At 45.0% G+C, this 25,100-nt stretch overlaps 1 protein-coding gene across 3 annotated transcripts in view; it reads right to left on the bottom strand.

Moving 5' to 3' along the window:
* SLC3A1 (solute carrier family 3 member 1) overlaps nt 1-22,801 on the bottom strand; it is a 55,391-nt gene extending 32,590 nt beyond the window's left edge. Inside the window, exons 1-5 of one of the 3 annotated variants that reach the window (XM_087863362.1) lie at nt 21,716-22,801; nt 17,244-17,423; nt 16,937-17,091; nt 11,856-11,981; nt 1,112-1,231 (exon numbers count right to left, since the gene is read on the bottom strand). In XM_087863362.1, coding sequence (XP_087719488.1) covers nt 1,112-1,231; nt 11,856-11,981; nt 16,937-17,091; nt 17,244-17,423; nt 21,716-22,133 — 999 coding nt within the window. In that variant the 5' untranslated portion in view covers nt 22,134-22,801. The remainder of the gene's footprint in view (nt 1-1,111; nt 1,232-11,855; nt 11,982-16,936; nt 17,092-17,243; nt 17,424-21,715) is intronic. The other 2 variants (XM_045771804.2, XM_087863361.1) reach the window with 2 other exon arrangements.
* Between the last annotated feature and the right edge of the window lie 2,299 nt (nt 22,802-25,100).

The following is a 25,100-nucleotide window of genomic DNA, read 5'->3' as shown; positions in this document are numbered from 1 at the left end:
CATGCTCTCATAATTAGTCCATGCATTGCCAAATTTCTTTAGTTAATTGACTTGGTCTAATGAGATTAATAAGTACCCATAAATCTATTACTCAGGACAAAAGCTAGGCATTGATAATTAACTATTTCATTTTACTCTATAAAAAGGACTTCATGCTATATATAATTGTTTTAGGGTTTTTTCACTAAACATACAACTAAGATTCACCCATATTGCATGTCGCCATAATTCATTTTGACTGATGTATAATATTCCATTGTGTAAAACTACAAATCCATTATTTTGAAACCCATTTTAGGACTCCTGTCCATTTAGCGATGGAACATAGAGTGTAGATTGGTGGCAACAGAAGAGCACAGTGGCGTCCTGATTACCGTTTCTCATGCATGACATGGGGGGAAAGGTGAGAACCACTGATGTGGAACCACAAAGAGCCCAGACTCTGTAGTGAGATAGGCTTGGTTTGTAATTCTGTTTATCACCTCTGTCACCCCTGAGAAGTTAACTTCTCTAAGATGTCCTAATGGGGATCATAAAAGGTCTCTCATGAGCTGTTGCAAGAGTTAAATGGACTGTCCTAAGTAAACACAGAAATACAGCAGACATTCAGCAAGTGTTTGTTCCTTCTCTGTGTCCTTTAATGACTACAAAAGCACCTGGGGAATTACAGGCCTCCTCACTTGAGCTCAATTGAGATGACAAAAGGACAGTGAATAGTTCTGGCTGTTGGTGGAGTCCAGTGTCCATGCCCTCAGAACCCTTATAACTAAAGTACTCCTCAAGGATGCCCTACACCAGACAGAACCAATGGAAGGAAACATCTAGGCATATGGATTTGAAACTCTTGTACTTCCTGAAGAAAATGATTCAGAGCACTTTTTATAGGGGCGCTGGGCTCAGTCAGTGGAGCATGTGATTCTTGGTTCTGGGATTACAAATCTGAGCCCCATGTTGGATTTACTTTAAAAAAAAAACTATGCTTTAAATTCGGATGTTTATATTAATAAATTTAACTACATTCTCATTTCTGGTCATTGGTGTCTCATGCTAAAAAAGAAAACATGGATGACATTTTCAGAAAGGGGGACGAAATAATGTTTAAAAACTTTACCGGTATTTGAGTCTTATTCACTTGGGTTTCATCTCTCAGATGCTCTGCTTCCAGAAGAAACTTAACAGCATCGAAACTAAAGCCATCCACACCCTTTGCGAGCCAGAACTGTATAATTTCCTAAACACAAAGAAGCAAAATGCTTTGGTTACATTATCATAATGTTTAATAGAAGTGTGTCTGTAATGACTTCCCATCATAAAACGGCCATCTCTACACACGAACAAGCACAGCACTCATATAGTGTATTTTATCAGCACTCACGTAGGCATAGCAGTGTCTTAATATAATGAACTCTCAGTAACTGCATTAATGGACCCCCGTGCTTACCTCAAATTTGAATTCAGAATGTTACAGTGGGAATTGATGTTATGAGCATGTTCGCAAAGCTTAAAGAATCACTCAAAAGGAATGAAACCACAATGAAAGGACTCAGGAGAAACTGGGAACATTATCTTCCCACCATGCTCAGTTCCTTAAAGAGGACTCCAGACAGAGAAAATAGCTAAGCATCCGATCATGAGGAGTTTTTCCACCAGACTGAGAGATTCTAGAAGGAAAGACTGCAGCTTTCTTGCCTCTGACATAGCACCGGGTCCTTAGTGAAAATACACAGTATCAAGCCCGAATAAGTCCACCATGCTGTGATACTGTTGGAACACTAAAAGTACATGTCCCCTGGCTTCAGGGCATCTACAGAGTAGCTGGGGACACATGAGACAGGAGAGTGTTACCTAATAATGCAAGGTGCGGTGTATGTAGAAAAGAGATTCTTTTGCAGGGTGTTGGAGCTCCAAGAAGAATGAATTTAACATGGGCAGACACACCCGGAGAAAGAAGAGCTACATTTCCACCTAGACCGTTGGGAGTTTATCAGGGAGTAAGATTACAAAGAACATTCTGGACCGTGTAGGACAGGATGGCCAAGCACAGAGGCAGAGACTGACTTGGCCTGTACTGGGGCAGGTGGGAGGACCAAGTGGCCTTGGAGAGCAAAGGGTTTAGGTCTCAGCTCCCCATCCCTCCTAGCTGTCCCTACTGCAGCACCAACCACAAGCTACCCTTCTGCAAAGGGACAGTGGCTCTCCCCACTTTCCTCGGCACATCCCTTGCAGAGTGGAAGGTTTTACATTAGAACAACAGTCCGTAATTCAAAGTACTAGAGTTAAGTAGCTAATTTATGGAGGGGAACAGAGCCATAGCTCCAAAATGAAAACCATCCCCAAAATCACACATTTCCTTCAAAGTGTTTCTTGTATCTACATGTGAATATAATATGGGGCCTCTAGAGTTTCTACAGACTACATGCAAGGGTTAATACTGCTGAGGTCAAGTCCCTTTAAGGTGACATTTCTGAATAACAAAGCTTGAAAAGCATTTTCAAATCTAAAAGGCTGCTGCCAATCTTAGCATGGACACAACTGAACCAAGTAACATTAAGCTGGCTCTACCCACACAAAACCCACAAATTTGTTCTTACTAGCATCTTACTCTTACCAAATACATTCATTCAATAAGTATTTGTGTTCCAGCTACGCGCCAGGCACTTAGCGAAGCCCGATAACCAGGAGCAAAATACGACAGACCTGGCCCTAGGTCTCCTGAATTTTTTTAGAATCCCCAAGTAGACGTCAAATAGCAATGCAAAAATATTTAAATCACAGCCAGATAAAGCTTTAAAGGAGAGGAACATGGTAGTGCAAAAAGGTGAAGTAGCAGGATTTGCCCTAGAGGTCAGCGCAGCAGGACAGCAGGAGGTGAGGGCACTCGGTTAGAGGTTGAGAGAAGTCAACAGATACTAAGGTACCCCATTTGCAGAACAGTCTCTGGCTCCAGGGGTCAGCTCAGCATGAAGCTAGCCCAGCTTTAAGCTTCAGAACCCCTCACTTACCTGGGCCCCTTCCTACTTACCTTCCTTCCCTGTTCTAAATAAACACTCTAATTTTACACTATTTTAAGAAGGCCCCAAATTTCACAAGCTTCACCCCCCACACGACCCGGGTCCACCCCCAGGTGGCACTCTGGACAGGGTGGGGGTGGGACACAAATAGCTATAACCCCCCCAAGCCATCTCTGACAAAAACGCCATGCCGTGGTAGACATTAAACTTCGGAGCACTGATCTCCTAGGGGGGAAATCTGCTCTCTTCGTGGGGTCCTTATTCCCTCTGGGAATCGTTAGCCTTGCCAGCTGTTGACCCAGCCATAAAAAATGAGAAACGTGTATCCCAGCAAAGGTTTCTGGCCCTGGCAAGGGTTTTCGCTTTAGTCCAGTAGGAGAGAACTATCGTCATTTAAAGAGAAAAAACAGTAAAAGCTGGATGGTTATTTTTGAGACTCATTGTAAATGACAGATAATCCAAAATTTGCTCTTGAAAAATATTTATTCTCCCAACTAGGTGAGAAAAGGAGCTCCAGACCTTAATCGTTAACCCTCTCTTCACTCCAGTTAAGCTTTCCCAGGGTGCCAGATGCGGAAATGGGCACAGAGCCTAGTTCTGCCAGGTCTGGGTGACCCACCGAGGCGCCATGGGACTCCTGGGACAGTACATTGTGTCCCTGATTCCTGTACAACTCCCATGACATCACAGAGTCCCGGTTTTTCTGCCGGGCACCTTTTCATTCTTTTCTCCTTAACTCACTGCTCTGAGTAAAAAAGGAATCAGTTAAACATTACTAATATCCAAATTCATAAAACCTCGAGGCAAACCTTTTCTTTGGAGATGACTGAAGTTACTGGGCCCATTTACCTAAAAAGTTTAGTCTGGGAAATAGAAAAGCTCTGCTCTTACATGTGGTGATCTGTAAGACATCGTCTTTAAAGTGACATACACCCACAGGCGTCCATCTCGAGAAGGAAGGAGAAAGTATAGGATATTTTAGAAGTACAGAGAGAAAACTATATCCTCTGTTTATAAGCAAAGGAAAGAAAACGGACCCTACTGATGTTCAGAAATCTTGGCAGAATTCTGGGCTAACTCCTTCAGGAGCAGGGCGTGGAGGAAGGATCAGGAGCTCAGGATGCTGACCCGTGCGGATCCCGGCCCATCTCCCCACGTCCGTGCAGCTGCCTGACCTCACTAACCCGCCTTGCAGAGTTCTGTGAGTACTCAAGTTACTGCTGCTAGAGTCCATTCACATGCGGGTCTTTATATTACCTGATCTCTCTGCAGTGTTTGACCCTGCTGACCAAACTCAGGTCTTCCAGAAAAGCACATATCCCTTAGCTCCCGGATACCTGCTCCTCGTCTGCCACTTTTCTCTGTCTATTCTGCAGTCCTTTAAATAGTAGAACTCTTTGGGGCTCTTACTCTCTGTTCATTTCCTTTCACAACAGTATTTACTCATTTCTTTACCCACATATTGATTATTTAACAAGTATTCAAATGACAAGGAACATGCTGACTTATATGCCTTACAGAGATTAAAACACTTAGCCCCGAGGCGCCTGGGTGGCTCGGTTGGTTAAGCGTCTGCCTTCAGCTCAATTCATGATCTCGGGGTCCTGGGATCGAGTCCCGTGTCAGGCTCCCTGCTCAGCAGAGTCTGCTCGTCCCTCTCCCTCTGCCCCAACCCCCGCTCACGATCGATCTCTCTCTCTACTAAATAAATGAAATCTTTAAAAAACAAAACACTTCTCCCCAGTCAACCCTACAACGTGTGTGCCATTACTGTCCCTATTTTACCAATGAGGGATTGGAGGCACAGGGAGACGAAGTACCTTAATCGAGGTCATAGGGTTAGTAAGTAGCCGTGTCAGAACTGGTACCGTCTGGCACCCTTACCCATTTGCTCTGCTTCCTCCTCCAAACCTGCCCCACTCAAACCCCTTCTCCAAAGTCAGACTTCCAAAATGCAAACAGAAAATGACTTCCCGAAGAACTTCTAAAGCCAAATCCTCGCCACAGCCTTGCCTCGTCCCCCTCTAGTCTCATCGAGTCATCCCTCTCCATATACCATGTCCCAGCCATATGGGGTGACTCTGAGCAGCAGCAATGTGCCATGATCCACGCCTTCCCTCTGCTTGAAACCCTCTGACCCAAGCCTCTTCCCTTGGTTCAGTCCTACTCATCCATTCGGTATCACAACATCCTCAGAAAGCCTGCCCTGCTCTCTCCCACTCGCGTCCAGGTTAGCTGCCCACCCGGTGTGTACTCCTATCTCCTACGATCACAACTACCCAGTACAGCTTACTGTAACTGCCTGCTTCATTGGCTACTCCCCTTTGGGGTATAGGCCCCACGATGGCTACAGCATGGGTCCAGTCCACCAACCATCATACCCCTGGCATGTGATCAATACCTCATACATACTGTTAAATGAGTTAAGGATTTAGACGGAAGCGCCTGGCATATATGAGGTGCGATAAATGGCACAGTGATTATCAGGAAGCACAGAGCTGGTTTATTAAGCAGGGAGTGAGTCCGTTTCATTTTGGATTGAGCTGCCGACACCGTGCTCAGTAGGAGCAGAGCTGACATTTACAGTCTGGATTCCATCTTAAGCCAGGGCGGTGGCTCCCTGTCCCCAGCTGCCATGACCACGCCAAGTCCCCAGGATCCCACACCCCAGGGCTCAACATTTCCACATGGTGGGATAAGGGTCACACCGACACAGTCCAGGCAGAGGGCTGGGCTCCCTGGAGTCTTTCCCCTGCTATCCCACTAACCCGATGGGTCACTTCTCTCCGTCGTTTGTCAAATAAGGGATTTGAGGGCAATGAAAAACCAAAGTGATTACAAAATACTATACAAACGGCAGCCCCCACTTTCTCCAAGAAGGCTTCTAGATTTCTCTAGGGAAACACACTCAAGCCCTGAGAGATTCAGGGCAGAGCCAAGTCCCCCGAAGGCCAGCGCAAGGGGGAGTACACTCCCACTGTGCAGATAACCCGAAATCTGATGGGAGGCAGGAGCAAGAAGTCTCCACGAGTGCAAGCAGGAGTCATTCCAAACGCTTCCCCCACCACAAACTCTCTGGGTTGCAAATTATTAACCTGCTTAGCTCGCCTGCACAGATAAGAGCGACTGGGGGTAGAAGGGTGTTGGAAAGTCCCCTTCCCGGGAAAAGCCTTTTGAGGAGCAGAGCCTTCCCTTTCAGCTTCTCGACCTTTCTTACTTATTTCTAATAGCAAACTTAGACCAGCCTGGCAAAAATGCCCAACCTTCAACTGGAGGCAGTAAGGATTCATCCCAAGAGGGATCTCATCCTGTTGAGACTAGTAAGGCCCCTGTTCACACACTCCACTACCTGGGTGCCAGGGAACGGCTAGAGCATCAAAAGCTAGCGAACGTCCTGGCTGGCACATTTTGCCAAAATGTATCGCAGTCCTCTGAACACCTCCACACAGTCCGTCGCTGCTGCCGCAAGGAGCCTGGAGAAATCCACCAGCTGATAAACCAACTGGATTATACTCACATTTATGAATTTCCAAATGAACCCCCTTGAAAAGGCTGAGTGGGAAAAGTGAGGCGCGGAGACAGAACCCTCTTTGCCCAGGTCAGAAGTGAAGTTGTGGGTAAGAGCGTGGACTCTGGGTTTGAATCCTGCCCTCTCACTCCCCAGGTGGGGGGCTTTCCCTCTTTAAGCCTCAGCTTCCTTCTCTGTAAAATGGTCCTGCTATCTCCTAAGTTAGGCTTGGTCTGAGCATTAAACGAGATGATCCAGATAGAGCATTTGGCACGAAGTTAATGGCCAAGAAGTGGGTGAGGGCGGGTCAGGGGGAAGGTGCAGGTCAGGGTGCGTAAGTGATCTGTGGTGACGGAGAAGAGAGTCTGCACCCCGCCAAAGACGTTTAAAGCTAACTCCTAGTTAGTAGCTGTGTCTATCCCCCTTCACCACATCCCAGCCCCAATGAGACAAGGCTGCCCTGACAAGGGGGCTACCTCTAGAACATATCCCAAAGCAATTCATCTAAATTCTGGGAAACATCAAACACGTATAGTAAAAACAGCCTTAAAACTGAGGAATCTACAGGAATATATTTAACAAAAGCCATGCAAGACTTGTACACTGAAAGCTACAAAACAGTGTTGAAAGAAAGTAAGGACCTAAACAAGTGGAAAGACGTCCTGTGTTCCTGGATCAGAAGACAACATGGCTAAAGTGGCAGTGCGCCCCCAACAGATGCCCAGATTCAATGCAACCCCTACTCAAATCCCAACAGCAGGCTTCTTTGCAGAAATTGACCAGCTGGTCCTAAAATTCATATGGAATGTATATGATCCAGTAACTCCACTACTGGATATTCACCCGAAGAAAACGAAAGCACTATCAACAAGATACAGGCACCCCTATGTTTATTGCAGCATTATTCACAACAGCCAAGGTATGAAAGCAGCCCAAGCGTCTATTGATAGAAGAATCGATAAAGATGTGGTGTGCGCACACACACACACACACACACACACACACACACACACACACACAGAGGAATACTACTCAGCCATAAAAACTAATGTGATCTTGCCATTTGCATGGTATGGATGGACCTAGCGGGTATCACGCTAAGTGAAATAGGTCAGACAGAGAAAGACAACTACCCTCTAATTTCACTTATATGTGGAATCTAAGAAACAAAACAAATAAACAGAAAATAGACTTAAATACAGAGAACAAACTGGTGGTTGCCAGAAGGGAGGTGGATGGGAAGATGGGTGAGACAGATAAAGAGGATTAAGGGTACAAGCTTTCAGTTACAAAACAAGACATGGAGGTGAAAGATGCAGCACGGGGAATACAATCATTGTATTCTAACAACATTGTGTGGTGACAGATGGCGACTACATTTATTGTGGGGAGCACTGAGTAATGTATAGAACTGTCAAATCACTGTGTTGTATACCTGAAATGAATCTAGCATTGTATGTCAACAACACTTCAATAAATAACAATAGTACTTGATCACCAAGAGAGATACAAGTACCCAAAGAGCCAAACAATCCTGAAGGAGAATAAAGTTGTAGGACTCACACTTCCCAATTTCAAAACTTCCTATAAAGCTACACTAATCCAGACACTGTGGTATTGGCACAAGAACAGACCTATAGATCGACAGAGCAAAATGGAGTCTAGAAACAAATCTGGACATTTATGGCCAACTGATTTTCAAAAAGGCTCCAAGACAGTTCAATGGGGAAAGTATAATCTTTTTTATTTTCATTTTTTTTAAGATTTTATTTATTTATTTATTTATTTATTTGGGGGGCGGGGGGGGTGGGGGGAGAGGAGAGAGAGAATCCTCAAGCAGACACCTCACTGAGTACGGAGCCTGCCACGGGGCTCCATCCCAGGACCCTGAGATCATGACCTGAGCCAAAATCAAGAACTGGATGCTTCACCAACTGAACCAGCCAGGCACCCCTACGATTTTTAAGATTTTATTTATTTGAAAGAGAGAGAGAATGTGAGCACAAGCAGGGGGAGGGGCAGAGGGAGAGGGAGAAGCAGACTCCCCACTGAGCAGGGAGTCCAAAGTGGGGCTCCACCCCAGGACCCCAAGATCTCAACCCCAGCAGAAACCAAGAGTTGACACTCAACTGACTGTACCACCCAGGCGCCCCAATAATAATCTTTTTAAAACACACTTAACTGGGGTGCCTGGGTGGCTCAGTCGGTTAAGCCTTCGGCTCAAGTCATGATCCCGGGGTTCAGGGATCGAGTACTTAGTCAGGGTCTCTGCTCCGCAGGGAGTCTGCTTCTCCCTCTGTCTCTCCTCCCACCCGTTCTCTCGATCTCAGTCTCTCTGACAAATAAATAAATAAAATCTTAAAAAAAAAAAAAGCCACACATAACTGGAGAGCCACATGCCAAAGAATTAAGTTGCACCCCCTCACACCATTGTATATATAAAAAGTAATAAAAAAATGGAACAGAGACCTAAAATGTAAATGTTAGCACCGTAAACTCAGAGAAGAAAACATAGGAGAAAATCTTCAGGACCTTGGGTTAGGCAACGGTTTTCAAACGACACTGAAAGCACAAACAACAAAGGAAAAAAATAGATAAATTGGACAACAATTTAAAACTTGTGCTTCAAGGGACGCCATCAAGAAAGTAAAAAGACAACCCACAGAACGGGCGAAAACTGCAAGTCATGTATCCAGAACATATAAAAAACTCACAACCAATGACAAAAAAACAGATAACACGATGTTAAAACGGGCAAAGGATTCAAACAGACATTTTTCCAGCAAAGATATAAAAAAATAAACCATAGGGGCCCCTGGGTGGCGTCTGCCTTCGGCTCTGGTTATGATCTCAGGGTCCTGGGATGAGCCCCATATGGGGCTCCCTGCTTGCTTCTCCCTCTTCCTCCACACTCCCCCCCTCCCGTGTTCTCTCTCGCCCCTCCCTCCCTCTCTCTCTCTCAAATGAATAAAATCTTTTTTAAAAGTGTAGAAAACAAAAATAGGGGCGCCTGGGTGGCGCAGTCGTTAAGCTCAGGGCGTGATCCCGGCGTTCCGGGATCGAGTCCCACATCAGGCTCCTTCGCTGGAAGCCTGCTTCTTCCTCTCCCACTCCCCCTGCTTGTGTTCCCTCTCTCACTGGCTGTCTGTCTCTGTTAAATAAATAAATAAAATCTTAAAAAAAAAAAAAGAAAAGAAAAAAATAAAAATAAGCTATATAAGCACAAGCAAAGATGCGCGACGTCATTAGCCACCGGGGAACTCAAACCCCAGTCAGGTGCGCTCCCCAGGCCCCAGTGACGGTTCTCAAACACACAGACGGCAGCAAGCGTCGCTGAGGCCGAGGGGAGGTCGCAGCCCTCACACACCGCCAGAGGGAATGGAAAACGGTGCGGCTGACTGGGAAAGCAGCCGGGCAGTTCCTCGAACTGTTAAATGGCGGTTCTAAATACGCCGCCTAACATGGACACAGAGGCAGATGCAGTACGACTCCGGTTACATGGAAAGTCCGGAACGGGCATGTCCGCAGAGACAGAAGTCGCAGATGCCCGAAGTGGGGGGCCGAGGGGGACCGAAGGGGGCCTGGAGGGTACGGGGCTTCTTTTGGGGTGAAGAACATGTGTGACATCAGCAGGGATACTGCGCAGCCCTGTGCAGACACTAAAACCACCGCACTGCGCGCCTGAAAGGGGTGAACGTCACGGTGGTGTGACCGGCCCTGGAGGGTATTATTTGAAAACAACAAGAACACACCTCGGGGCTGTGGGTGCCCTTAGTGACTCGGAGGTGACGGCCTGCCTCCTGCGCCTCTGGCGGACACGGAGCGCAGTGGAAAGGGACCCACGGCTGTCGTTCTGCTCCGGTCCCCTCCCTACGACCCACCTCAGGGCACGAGGCCACTCAGCTCAATCCTCGCGCCCGGCCACCACAGCAGCAGCTCGGCTCCCGCTTCCCTGAACTCCGGGGAGGGCCACCGCGCGGCGACAGCCGACGGGAAATGTCCTCCGGGGGCCACGGGGGCCTTCAGCAGCTCAGCGTGTACTCCCCGTGGGATTAGCCCCCCCTCCCCATTTGGGGTCTCATCCCTGACCCTCCCTCACGTCACTCCGCGCCCTGGTAGGCTCGCCAGAGGACACACAGGACGCCAGCTAAGTTTTCACTTCAGATGAGCAAGGAGTGACGTTTCAGTAGAAGTCGGTCCCCAACAGCGTCCTGTTCATTGTTCATCTGACATCACACTCGCGCTGGCGTCCTGCATGTTCACTGGCTAGATCTGGCAACCGTCCCACGAGCCTCCAGGTCACGTCTGAAACACACGAAGCACACTCTCACCTCGAGATCTCTGCACTGGCTCTTGCTTCTGCCTGAGATTCTCTTCCCCCAAATCTCCACAGGGCTCCCCTTCCAACTTCAGGTCTTTGTCCAAGCAGGACCTCAACATGGGGAAGTCTCCAGACCAACTTCTGCCTGGCACTCCGAGGTCCCTTCCCCTTAGGGACCACCTGACGTGTTATATATTTAGATGTTAACTGTCTGCCTTCCCCTCAGTTTACAGGAAACTCCTTGAGAGCACAGCTTCTTTTAGTCACTGCTGCACTCCGAGGGCTTAGAGCAGGACCTGGCACGGAGCAGACAGGAAGTGACGCTTTTACTGAGTGAATACAGAAGTGCTGAGCACTCCAATCTTCCAGAGAGCCCCTGAGACAATACTGCTGTCGGCCATGTTTCACAGATGAGGGACTGGAGGCGCAGAAAAGCTAAATACCTCACCCAGGGCCCCACTGTAGCCAGCAGTGCGGCTGGGTCCTGGCACAGGTTCAGATCCCAGAGACCACGCTCTGGCCCACCTGACTATATCAGCTCAATGTCACAGGCAGAAGGGCACCTCTGGGGCACCTGGGTGGCTCGGTCGTTAAGCGTCTGCCTTCGGCTCAGGGCATGTTCCCGGCGTTCTGGGATCGAGCCCCACATTGGGCTCCTTCTTTGGGAGCCTGCTTCTTCCTCTCCCACTCCCCCTGCTTGTGGTCCCTCTCTCGCTGGCTGTCTCTCTCTCTCTCAAATAAATGAATAAAATCTTTAAAAAAAAAAAAAAAGAAGGGCACCTCAGAGCGAAGGTACCAGGTATTCTGCCTCCCTCCCCGGTCACTTGTTCTGGGTGAGAGGGAGGAAGGAACCACCAACATGTCTGAGGGTCTGTATTTGCATCAGACTCCATAATCCCGGAGTTCAATCATAGTACTTGGCTTTGCCTGAACCCTTCTTGTTCAGCATCAAGTGTACCAAATAATGACCTAAACACCGTGCAGTGGAGACGTCTGTGTGGGTATCCGTACTCACTTTTATTTCTTCTTGCACATCAAGATTGTAGAAGTTTAAATCCGGTTGTTCTCTCAAAAACTGGTGGAAATAACACTGGTTTCGTACTTCGTCAAAGTGCCAACTGGAGTTTCCGTAGACACTTAACTAGCAAACAGGAAACAGCAAATCACTTACTTAGCATTCCTATAATGGCACTGCCCACAAAGAAATGATCATTATCATCCTGGCCCTGTGCAGGCTGAGTGCACAAATCCTCAGAATCTTCCTTCTAGGGAGAGCGCTAGATAAATTAATGCCTTAAAATGCCACCCGCCGGCCTAGCGCTGCGCAAAGGTGGTTGGGATAGATTTGTAGAGTAGATGGAAACTGTTCAGGACAACCACAACGGCAGACCGATGCTCTCAAACACAGAACAAGGCCAACGTAAAGAGCAGACATTTCTAACATATCTTCTTGAACATTCTATCCAGGCTCTGGACTCTTGTTTGCGAAGTGATGCAAATGTGGGTCATTTGGGGAGAAAGACACATCCCACTGGTCTTGGAGTTTGAATCCACACAGGGAGAATATTTAAACCGTATCCTCCCAAAATTATTAGAATCATTCACTTAAAAACCCTACTAGCTCTCAGGAATAAGAGAAATCTAGCAACTTCAAGTGTTGGTGCCCAGCAGCGTTTGACACGGGAGCTGACATCCTGTTTCGAGGAGCGCTCCCATCTGTGACTCCAGAGCGTGACTCTCCTTCACCTCTCACCCCTTCTCACTCTACGTGGTTCCTTCAGTGTGACAGTTCCTCAGGGCTCTAGCTTGGGCTTTGGCTCCTTTCATGTTAAAGAGAACATCTGGGCAGCATTTAAACACTAAGGGATTTTACATAAATCTTGTCCTTTTTAATGGGAAGATCCCATCATGCCAGGTCCACATCCCCATGGTGACAATGGACTAAAGCTAAGTCATAGCTGCTGCCTTCAAGGAAACACACTCTCCCCAGCACACCTCACGGTCCACCCTGACATGAACCAGGATAGTCACTGTATGTATGAGCAAGAAAAGATGGGTATCCAGGAAAAAAAAAAAAAAAGCCACCAATCAATTTCAAAGGCACAAACAATCCGAAAGAAAACCGAGGAAAGAAACCATGCACATATGTTTTGCAAAAATGGAAACTCAAGTGAATAAATGCATGAAGAAATGCTCAACATCATTAGTAATTAAATAAATCTTCACTAATAGCTAGATGAATGTAAAATTAAGTTTGCAAAAATGGAAACTCAAGTGAATAAATGCATGAAGAAATGCTCAACATCATTAGTAATTAAATAAATCTTCACTAATAGCTAGATGAATGTAAAATTAAGACCTCAATGTGATACCAATTTATGTTCACTTGGTAAAAATTACCAAGCGTGGCAGTACCAGTAAATGGAGAATATGTATTTTTTATACTGCTGAAGGGGACACAACGTGGTATGACCACTCTGACAACCGGTTTGGTATTATCTTGCATCACAGAGCATTTGGTATCAGACACCCAGCAATTTCACTGCTAGTCATTTGCCTTCAAGAAGCTCTTGTACCTGCACCCCAGGAGAAATCGATGAATGAGAATGTTTGCCATGGCATCATTAGTAATAGTAAAAATATATATAAAATAACCCCCTAGAAACAGCCCAACTGCCCATCAGCGGAAGAGTACATAAGTAATCATGGCGTGTGCACACGGTGAAATAGTACGTAACAATGAAAATATATAAACCACACCTACAGGAACCTACCTGAAAGAATATATTTTTAAAAGATTTTATTTAATTTATTTGACAGAGAGAGAGAGAGAGCACAAGCAGGGGGAGCGGCAGGTGGAGGCAGAAGGAGAAGCAGGCTCCCCGCAGAGCAGGGAGCCTGATGCAGGGTTCAGTCCCAGGACCCTGGGATCATGACCTGAGCCAAAGGCAGACGTTTAATCCACTGAGCCGTCCAGGTGCCCCATACATGAATGAATATTAAAAACAGAGAAAAAGCTAGTTGCAGGAGATTTATATGTAGCAGGACATTTATCATAGAGTCTAAAACAGGAGAAACTAAATGATAAATCTTTTGAAAATATGTAGCATATGTAGGAAAAATAAAAGCAAAAAAAAAAAAAAAAAAGCAAGGACTTGGAAAACCCCCAAATTCAAGGTAATGGTTACATCTAAGAGGAGGCATGGGGAGGAACAAGGAGGAGCACACAGGTGGTTTCAACAGCGTTGGTAACGTTCAAGTTCTTAATTTGGGGGTAGGTTCACTGATGTTCACTATATTATTACCTCCCCTAGCTTAGATACACATTACATAGATTTTCTAACAGTTTTATTCGGTGAATACAGTACACTGCACATGTTTAAAGTGTACAGTTTGAGCAGTTTTGACCTTTATGTTCATGAACCTCTCACCATGATCAAATAGTGAACATATCTATCCTTTGTGGCCCCTAGCCCCACTCTCCCACTCCTCCTCATCTCCTTCCCATCCCTTAATAACTAATCAGCTTCCTGTCACTGCAGATGAATTTGCATTTTCTAGAATTTCATGTAAGTGGAATAGTACGTACTCTACTGTCTGGCTTCTTTCCCTCCACATAGTTTTTTTGAGATTCGTCCATGATGTTACCGGTTATCAATAGTTCATTCCTTTGGGACACCTGGGTGGCTCGGTCGGTTAAACGTCTGCCTTCAGCTCAAGTCGTGATCCCAGGGTCCTGGGATCGAGCCCCACATTGGGCTCCCTGCTCAGCGGGGAGTCTGCTTCTCCCTCTCCCACTCCCACTGCTCATGCTTTCTCTCTCTCAAATAAATAAATAAAAATACTTGAAAAAAATAGTTCATTCATTTTATGGCTGAGTAGTATTCCATTGTACAGTTATACACAAGATGTTTATACATCTGTCATATATTATATATCTTTGTACGTACCAACTATTATACTAAAAAAAAAAAAAAACCTACAATGTTGGCTATAGTGGAGAACAGATGGAAGGATGGAAACTAGATGCCAAAAGAGGAGGCTGTTACAGTCCTATAGGCAAGAGGTGATATGTTTCAAGTATGGGTGGCATTTTTTTTAAAGATTGTATCTATTTATTTGAGAGAGAGAGCATGAGCAGGGGGAGGAGCAGAGGGACAGGGACAAGCTGACTCCTTGTTAAGCACAGAACCCAACACAGGGTTTGATCCCATGACTCTGAGATCACGACCTGAGCTGAAATCAAGAGTTGGACACTTAACCAAATGAGCCACCCAGGTGCCGCTGGGTGGCAATTTTTAAAAGCAGACGATGCAGCTGGACCATGCGGTCATTAGCCCGTTCATTTACTGGCTGTGTGACCAAGGGCACGGTACTTAACGTTGCCCATCTAAAAAACAGGAACTAAAATTGAACTCACAGGATTGCAGGGTGGATTAAATGAATGAATGAATATGACACACTTAGCACAGAACCCGGCACATAGGAAGCGTTTTAGTAAATGTTTGCTAAGATCGTGCTCGTTAACAAGTGTGCAGATTGGGGAAAAGAAAAATTAAGGTGCTAAAACTACCAGGATTGCTGATGACCTGTTCACCAGGCCGCACACTGGGACTACTCATTAAAGTGGGAGTGTGGGGGTATAATGTTGATTTTGAGTGCCTGTGGCTCATCTAAAAGTTGATGGCTAGGAGCCAGCCTCTTTAAGCGTTTATGGAGAAGGTCAGGAAGAGAGGAGGAGGGCATGGAGAGTGGAGATCCAGACGATGGAGGGTGAAAGGCTCTGCAGAAAGCAGGAGAGATGGGGACCAGAGCAGATGGAGGGACGGCCTGAGACAGGGGTAGAGTTGCCAGATAAAAACAAGACATACAGGGGCACCTGGGTAGCTCAGTCAGTTAAGTGTCTGCTGACCCCAGGGTCCTGGGATCAAGCCCCACATCGGGCTCCCTGCTCAAACAGGGAGCCTGCTTCTCCCGCTGCCTGCCGCTCCCCCTGCTTGTGCTTTCTCTCTGTCAACTAAATAAATAAAATCTTAAAAAATAATAAGACATACAATTAAATCTGAATTTCAGGTTAACAATGCATAATTTTTAGTATAAGTATGTCCCAAGCAATATTTTATACTAAAAAACTATGAATTGTTTATCTAAAATTCAGATGTCATTGGGCTTCCTGGATTTTTATCTGTAAATCTAGAAACCCCAGACAAGACTGACCTGGCCTCGGCCGTAGAAGAAGTGAGTAGGAAGAAGGTGGCTAGAGGAGAGGCAGGGTTGGGGCACCTGGGTGGCACAGTCGGTTGAGCATTCAACTCTTGGTTTTGGCTGAGGTTGTGACCTCGGAGTCGTAAGATCGAGCCTGGCATCAGGCTCCGCACTGGGTGCACAGTCTGCTGGGGATTCTCTCTCCCTTTCCCTCGGACCCTTTTTTCCCTGCCCTCTTTCTCTCTCTCTCTCTCAAATAAATAAATAAATCTTAAAAAGAAAAAAAAAACAGAAGGCAGGTTCAATGACTTCGGCTCTCCCTTTGAAGCAGAGTTTGCTGCTGAGCACGGTAAGATGGGGAGATGGCAGGTAGAATGTTTAAGAAGAGGGCCTGCATAAGAAAATCCCCAAGAAGACTGGATGGCTCAGTTCATGTGGGGACAGTGGATGTGCGATGTCTCCGAAGGCTGAGATACCAAGGTTTAGGCAAAGAGAAAGGGGATGGGCAGGTTATTTATGGCTCGGGTTTTATTGGACAGGGAGTCACAACATCGGAAAAGCAAAGGGGTCTGGAGAATAAATAGCAAGACAGTTACCGACCTAAGGGGACACTGAGTCTACGTCGGGCAGAGTGGGAAGTGAGGGAAGGAGAGGCTACTAGAAAGTATAGGTTTTAATTTGCTAAAATATATCCATTCTACAATGAAATAAAAAGTCCAAATCCAAATGATTAGGACGCTTGGGGAGCTTATTTCTACTTCTTCGGGAAACTTTCCTCTTCCCCAAACTATACCCATTAATTTTTTCCTTAGAAGGACTCTATAAATACCCAGTTTAATCACTGAAGATCTGCCCATGTTCCCTTTGTAAATCAGACAAGTTGGTACTTACCCAGTTGTTGGGTGGTATGGTTGTGCCATTTTCGTGCGTACAGTCATGCCAGATGTAATAATCAGTATATTTCCCTGTCCGGTTCCGACTCAGTTGAAACCAAGCATGTTTATCACTGGTGTGGTTTGGTATGAAATCAATTATTAATTTTAAACCTGACGAGTGAAAGTATTTCAAATGTTAGGAAGAAATTATTTTAGAATAATACACGTCGGTTAAGGAAATAATGCTTTGCTTTAAGTAAGCATTTGGAGAATGCTTTTCTCAACCCCTCCTACCCCTCCCACCTCCCTGCCACTCAGTTTACTTTTATCGTGTATGGCTGCGACCAGATTCTCAAAATCTTTCATCGTTCCAAACATAGGATCGATTTCTCGGAAATCTTCAACACCATGTCGGAAATCTTTAAGGGATGATTTATAAAATGAAGTAAGCCAAATGGTTTTTATATTTAAAGTTGTGAGATAGTCCAGTTTCTCTTGAATACCTAAAGAAAAAATTCAAGGCCATGAAAAAAAAAAGTTGGGTTGTTTTAGTTGAAGGATTAAAAATAAAACCAACATGCCTAAAATAGAAATATTTATATTGAAACAAATATTTGGAATTTGGTTGAGTTTGAGTGAAATTCAAATAGAAAGGTCTAGTTCTACAAGTAGCACCAAGTGCGTCTTCTGGCAAGAACCTCTGACCTTTAACATAAACGTGGAACATCAAACACATGTAGGTGTGCATTGTTCATATTTTACACGTAGCACTAAGGCTACACGGCCACCTACGTGGCTCAGTTGGTTAAGCATCTGACTCTTGAACTCGGCTCAGGTCTTGATCTTGGGGGTCATGAGTTCAAGCCTGACACTGGACTCCACAATATAGAGCCTACTTTAAAGAAATCAGTAAAAACAAACAAACAAACAAAAAAAAACAACCAAAGGGGCATCTGCCTTCGGCTCAGGTCATGATCCCAGGGTCCTGGGATGGAGCCCCACAGTGGGCTCCCTGCTCAGTGGGGAGTCTGCTTCTCCCTCTCCCTGCCTCTCTCCCTGCTTGTACGCACTCTCTCTCTCTCTCCAATAAATAAATAAATAAATAAATAAAATATTTTAAATAAATAAAAATAAAACCAGGGCTACAGTATTAATTTATCCTACACATGGTTTTTGAGCACCTAATCTAGGCCGGGTACTGGGCTAAGGGCCACAAAGAAGAGTAACACGTGGTCTAGGCTGCACTATCCAGCATGACAGCCACTGGCCCCGCGTGGCCATTGTTGAGCACTTGCGATGTGACCAGTGTGAACGAGATGTACCATAAACGTGAAACACTCACTGGATTCTGAAGAATGTAAGAACGTACAATACCTCATTAATACTTTCATGTTGGTTATATGTTGGAATGATATGTTGGCTTAAACAAAACACTTTATTTTTTTTTAAGATTTTTATTTATTTCTTTGAGAGAGAGAGCACAAGCAAGGGGAGAGGCAAGGGAGAGGGACAAGCTGACTCCCCACCAAGCAGGGAGTCCGATGCAGGGCTTGATCCCAGGACCCTGAGATCATGACCTAAGACAAAGGCAGATGCTTAACTGACTGAGCCACCCAGGTACCCCTTAAACGAAACACTTTTTTTTTTTTTTAAGATTTTATTTATTTATTCGACAGAGACAGAGACAGCCAGAGAGAGAGGGAACACAAGCAGGCGGAGTGGGAGAGGAAGAAGCAGGCTCATAGTGGAAGAGCCTGATGTGGGGCTTGATCCCATAATGCCGGGATCACGCCCTGGGCCGAAGGCAGATGCTTAACCGCTGTGCCACCCAGGCGCCCCTAAATGAAACACTTTAAATGAATATCATTAAAATGGATTTTAAATTAAAATTAAATTTTTTAAAAAGATTTTCTTTTTAAGTAATCTCCACACCCAACGTCAAGAATTGCACGCTCCACCGACTGAGCCAGCCAGGTGCCCCTAAAACCCCAAGATCAAGAATTGCACGCTCCACCGACTGAGCCAGCCAGGTGCCCCTAAAATTAAATGAATTTCTCATCTTTTTCCTTTTCACTTGTTTGAATGTGGCTCCTAGAGAATTTATAATTACCTGTGTGGTTCACATTCTTTTTCCTTTGGACAATGCTGAAGCCAAGAATTTATACAGAAGAGAATTCTAGATTTGGCTGGGTAGAGACACAGGAATGAAACTCTTTGTACTTGGAACCTTGTAGGATCATTAGCAGATAGCGTGTTTTTTGTGTGGTTCCGGTTCAGAGTCCTAAATGCAGATCAGAGACTTGAGTCTAGTATTCAATCTCCAGGCACTTTCTGTGGGACCCCTGTGAGCCTTCCCACAGCAATTGGAGGTCACTGAGGCCAAAGCAGAAAGCCTCCTGACTCCTGGCACTGGGGCTCCTCCCCTATAATCAGCTGCTTGTTTTTATCCTCCTTGAACCTCAGTTCCCCCATTACAGGTGTCTGTGAGACCTCCAAGACTGTTTACGGCCAACAGAAGGATTTTGATTTAAATCAGAACGACAATACAATGTATCTTAAGAATTAGTGCAAAGGAACAGGATGTTAAAAACAAAGGGTCTGGAGAGACACAAAGTAAACAAGGGATCCCAGGCCTCCAAGGGGCAGAAAGCAATCAGCAAAAACGAACTGAAACCCGGAATGGTTCCTTCAAATAAGAACAAACAGATCCCCTCCACATCGAGGACAAAGACCTATTGATTAAAGGAAACAGCTAGTCCTTCCAGGCAAAGTTACTGGAAAGGACAAATGTAGGAGCTGATGAGACCCTGCCCTGTTCATGGGAATCTGGGGTATATCGAAGGAGATTATGAAGGGAGGGCAGGAAGTGGGGAGTTTGTCTTTGGGTTTAGGGGTTTTAGCTCTATTCTGTCAAAACATCACTTTTGCTAAGCCTTTACTACACAGAGGTGGCAGGGGCTTGGGCCACGCCGGCAGGGGGGTGTGCAAGGGAAGGCACCCAGATAGCTTACAAGGCACTATCGGAAGGTGCTGGAAGTAGTCCAGAGCCCCGCGGGAGCTCTGGGAAGGGGAGTGCGTGCTCTGAGTGGGAGGCTAAGCACAGATTAATGCAGAAAATGGGTTTCAACTGCACCTTGAAGGACAGATAACATTTCAACTGGTGAAGACGCAGGGAGACACGAAAAAGAGAAACTGATATGAGCGTGAAAAGAAGCCTTTTATTAATTATGAAGGACAGTTGGAGATTTTAAGTTCCTATTTGTAACATTTTAAAGTGAGATTAAACTCATCCCCAGGTCTCACACTCTATTAAATCAATGTTTTATTTTTTTTCAAACTAAGTATTTTTATCAAAAATTGCCTTGTTATTTTGTTTCTTATTGTTACCCTGAACTAGGGAGACCATATCAACCAAGTTGCCCAGGATAGTTTCAGCTCATGCTTGCAGTCTAGCAAAATTTTAGTTTTAAAAGTGTCCTGGGGTTGGGGGGGCGGAGCACCTGGGTGGCTCAGTCAGTTAAGTGTCCGAATTCTGATTCCAGCTCAGATCATGATCTCAGGGTGGTGAGATTGAGCCCCACGTGGCGCAGAGCCTGCTTAGATTTTCGCTCTCCCTCTCACTCTGCCCTTCCCCTCCCTCTCTCCCTTCTGAAGGAAGGAAGGAAGGAAGGAAGGAAGGAAGGAAGGAAGGAAGGAAAGAAAGAAAGAAAGAAAGAAAGAAAGAAAGAAAGAAAGAAAGAAAGAAAGAAAGAAAGAAAAGAAAGAAAATGGAAAAAAAAAAGTGTCCTGGGGGCACCTGACTGGCTGAGTCAGAAGAGTATGCGACTCTTGATCTCAGGGTTGTGTTCAAGCCACACCTTGGGTGTGGAGATTACTTAATAAAATCTTAAAAAAAAAAAAAAGTGTCCTGGTTTGAGCAATAAAGTGTAAGGATATTCTACACATAACTCACTTGGAAATTATTGGCATAACTTTAAAAAGTAATTTTTTTACTTTGTGTTTCATTTTGTTTTTACTAATAGGGATATTATTTTAAATAATCCTCAATTCACGTAATGTCCAACACACCCTGCTAATGCCCTTTTCCCTTTCATCTCTCAGGATTTAAACTTTAAAGCTCAGCCTATATACCTTTTAAAGATAGGACTTCACTTTTTCCTACGCTTTATGCACTAATAAGAAACGCCCAGCCAGATTACCAAACTAGCTCCTACAGATACTGGGAAAGTAATTCTAAAGCGCCACTCGGAAGACATCAACTGGAAGGTGCACAGAGGCAGGAAGCAGTTGAGAAGGAAATCTACTCCATGTCAGAAGTTAGAATCGATTAGTTAAGCATATGTACTTAGTGGGCAATAAATGAAACAACCTGTTGGGGGCTCAAAGCCTCCAGTAAGCAGCCTTTTGTCATGTGAAGAACTGCTGGGTTGTACTGAATGGCTTTTCAAATACCATAAACAGGGGCGCCTGGGTGGCGCAGTTGTTAAGCGTCTGCCTTCGGCTCAGGGCGTGATCCCAGCGTTATGGGATCGAGCCCCACATCAGGCTCATCCACTAGGAGCCTGCTTCTTCCTCTCCCACTCCCCCTGCTTGTGTTCCCTCTCTCACTGGCTGTCTCTCTGTCAAATAAATAAATAAAATATTTAAAAACAAAACCATAAACAGGGAGACACTCAGTGTGACCAGTCACAACGGAATGTGCTTAGGGCACAAACCGCACACAATTCGGTTTTGAGGACTGAGAGCCATAAAGCAACCTCATCCTGGCCCCACCCGAATCCGGGCCAGCACTCACCTCTCAGGTCTCCGTTCCCATCCTGGTCACTGTCCTTGAAGGATCTCGGGTAGATCTGGTACATGGGCCCCGCCTGCCACCAGTCCAGGCACTTGGGCGAGACGGCAATGATGGCTATGGTGGCCGCGGTGAGCACAAGCACCGAGGCCACCGTGAGCCAGAAGAGCACCTCCCGGGGCACCCGGTAGCGGGCCTGGCGGGAGAACTGGAACAGCACCTCCTTGGGCATGCCCGCGTACGGCCGGGCGCCCTGCAGGGTGGGCTCCGCGGGGCCCGGGATGGCCACTGCGCTGTCCGGCGGGCTGCCCGGGGCCGGCTCCTTCTCCAGGATGTCTTCGTTCTGCACAAACCCGTTGTTTGTCTGGCATCCCCGCAGACTCATTCCAACGGAGTCTCTCTTGCCTTTATCCTCAGCCATGTCCCACCGGCCCGATCCCTTCAGCGTGCCTTCCTGCAATAACAAAGGTGGCGAGGCGGCCGGCTGGAATGCTTGGTGGTGTTAATGAGCTTTCATGGTTTATAAATAAACCCAGCTGGACAAAGTCCAGCCAAACAAGAAAGGGTAAAGGTAAAAGGGATTTTTAAAAGTTCTCTGTACATCAGCCCTTGAGGCTGTTGTGGCTGCAGCCCCAACACGGAGGGAGTCAGACCTGGATTGGGACAGGGGGATAGAGAAACTGGAAGAGGAGGCAGGGTTCCACAGCAATTCAAGATGCTGCTCGACTGAGTGCACCCGTGTTCACAGCGGCATTATTCACAATAGCCAAAAGGTGGAAACAAGCCAAGTGTCCAAGAGATGAATGGACGAAATGTGATATAGACATGCAATGGAATATTACTCAGCCGTGAAAAGGAAGGAAAGCCTGTTGTAGGCTACACCATGGATGGACCTTGAAGACATTATGCTCAGGGAAAGAAGCCAGTTACAAAAGGACAGAGAGTGTACGATTCCATTTCTATCAGGCCCCGGAGACTAATTCATGGAGACAGAGAGAGTAGAAGCGTGGTTATTGGGGGTTAGAAGGAAGGAAGAAATGGGGTGTCATTGGTCACTGGGCACAGAGCCTCCATTTGGGAGGATGAAAAAGTTCTGGAGCTGGGTGGTGGGGACGGTTGCACAACAATGTAAATGTGCTTAATGCCTCTGAATTGTGTACTTAAATAGTTAAAGTGGTAAAGTTTATGTTATGTGTATTTTACCACAATAAAAAGAAACCAGCATAGACATGTTTGTTTTAGCTAGGTTCGAGAAAAAGAGACAAATAACTGCATTTTGCAGGGGGCAACAGGCTCTTCTTTATGTCTTGTTTTGAAGGTCTGTCTTCTTCCTACAAATCCAAGAGGAAGAATGTCTGGAGGCAGGGAACAACACTTTGTTATGGAAGCCAACTTCATTTTATCTCAGTTCAGGCCAACTGTATAAATAACCACTTGTACACTCTGTTGGACCCCAGGCGCCTTTGGTCTTGCTCTCTGTTTCTCACCTTCCATTCCTGGAAGCACTTTCTGAGGCTGGGGGAGGGGAGATGGGGAGACAGGATTCCATGTCTTGCAAGTTCAAGTGCTTAACTATAGGTAAATATAACTGCACTTAATACCTTCATTTCAGAGTCAGTCAGGGGCGCCTGGGGGGCTCAGTCAGTTAAGCGGCCAACTCTTTATTTTGCTCAGGTCACGATCTCAGGGTTGTGGAATCGAGCCCGGGGTTGAGTCCCACGCTCAGCACAGAGTCGGCTTGAGAGTCTCTCTCTGGCCCTCCCCCCAACTCATGCTCGCTCACTCTCTAAAACAAATAAGTAAAATCTTAAAAAAAAAAAAAGTTGTTTAATCATTGACAAGTGTAAAACACAATATTTGCAACTTTAAGGCAACTTCATTAAATTTAGGTGTGCTTTCCTAGAAGATACTGCAAGCCTTCCAAGAATGTGATGATTCATGGTTCCCATTTAATCAAGGCATTTAAACAACCTTATGACTCATTTGATCAGATAACAAGAATTTTTCTTCTTTAAATAAAGCTATATGAATTCCTAACATCGCTGGGGTTTTGTTTTTTGTTAGAATGACTTAGAAGCAGTGTATGGCACAGAGGAATAAACCATTTGATTTTATCCAGGTTATTTTTTTAAATGAGTAAATCCCAATACCTAGCTCATTGAATGCATCCAGTAACTGGCATCTCTCATTATTAATTATGCACATTGTATGTCTCTTAGCAATCAAAAGAATTTAACATTATGTCTTGAAATTGCTTTACCTCTCAAAAGCATAACGGTAATTTTCACACAGAGATCTAATTCTTGAAATTCAGTTACTGTTTGGGGAAAAAACAATGTGCAAAAATACTCATAGTTTTAAAATAATTTTAAATCATAAAAAATAGCTTTTAGTTATAAATCCTTAAATTCTAAATATATCATCATATATATGCAGAGAATATATATCCAGCAATATGCCTCCATGACAAAAATGTTCCATTTCAACTTTTCCGCACTCAGGGTGGGGCTCGCACTAATGCCCCCAAGATCAAGAGTCACATGCTCTACGGACTTGAGCCAGTCAGGTGGCCCTTCTACTTCTCTACATTTTATTTAAAATAACAACTCCCCTACATTTTATTTAAAGTAACAATAATACTTTGAGTTTCCAGAACATGCAAACTAGAATCTTTTTTTTTTTTTTAAGATTTTACTTATTTGATTAGAGCACAAGCAGCGGGATGGCAGGCAGAGACAGAGGGAGAAGCTTGATGCAGGGCTCGATCCCAGGACCCCAGGATCATGATCTGAGCTGAAGGCAGACGCTTAACCAACTGAGCCACCCAGGCACCCTGGAATCTTTTAAAAACAATTGAAAAAAATAAAAAATAAAAACAATTGAATTAGGGGCACCTGGCTGGCTGAGTTGAAAGCGTATGCAACTCTTGATCTCAGGGTCATGAGTTTGAGCCCCACATTGGGCATAGAGATTACTTAAAATTTTTTTTAATCTTTAAAAAAATAAATAAAAACTAAAAACAATTGAATGATTATCTGGTCTTTGGTAGGAGGACTTTTTAAAAAAATAAAGCAATCACAAAAGATTGCTTGAATAGATTGAATAAAATTTTTGAATTTATCATATCACAAAGTGTACTGATTGAAGAGCATACTGCCAAGGTGGGAAATATATTGGCAATAAATCTGCCAAAGAACTTACGTCTTTAACATTAAAGGTACATATGTATTGTTGGGCTTTACATATATATATATATATATATATATATATATGAAATTTCATGATATCAATTAAAAAATACGTCAGTAGAAAACTCAGGGAAAATATAAAGACATGTCACACAAATCGACTCACTAATATCAGAGAAACAAATAGCATTTTCAATCAC

Source organism: Ursus americanus, chromosome 7, assembly GCF_024610735.1.
Source record: "Ursus americanus isolate L20-20 chromosome 7, mUrsAme1.1.p, whole genome shotgun sequence".
In the NCBI taxonomy this organism is placed as follows: Eukaryota; Metazoa; Chordata; class Mammalia; order Carnivora; family Ursidae; genus Ursus; species Ursus americanus.
The sequence above is the reverse complement of the archived record's forward strand: the minus strand, read 5'-3'. Positions and strand labels throughout refer to the sequence as shown.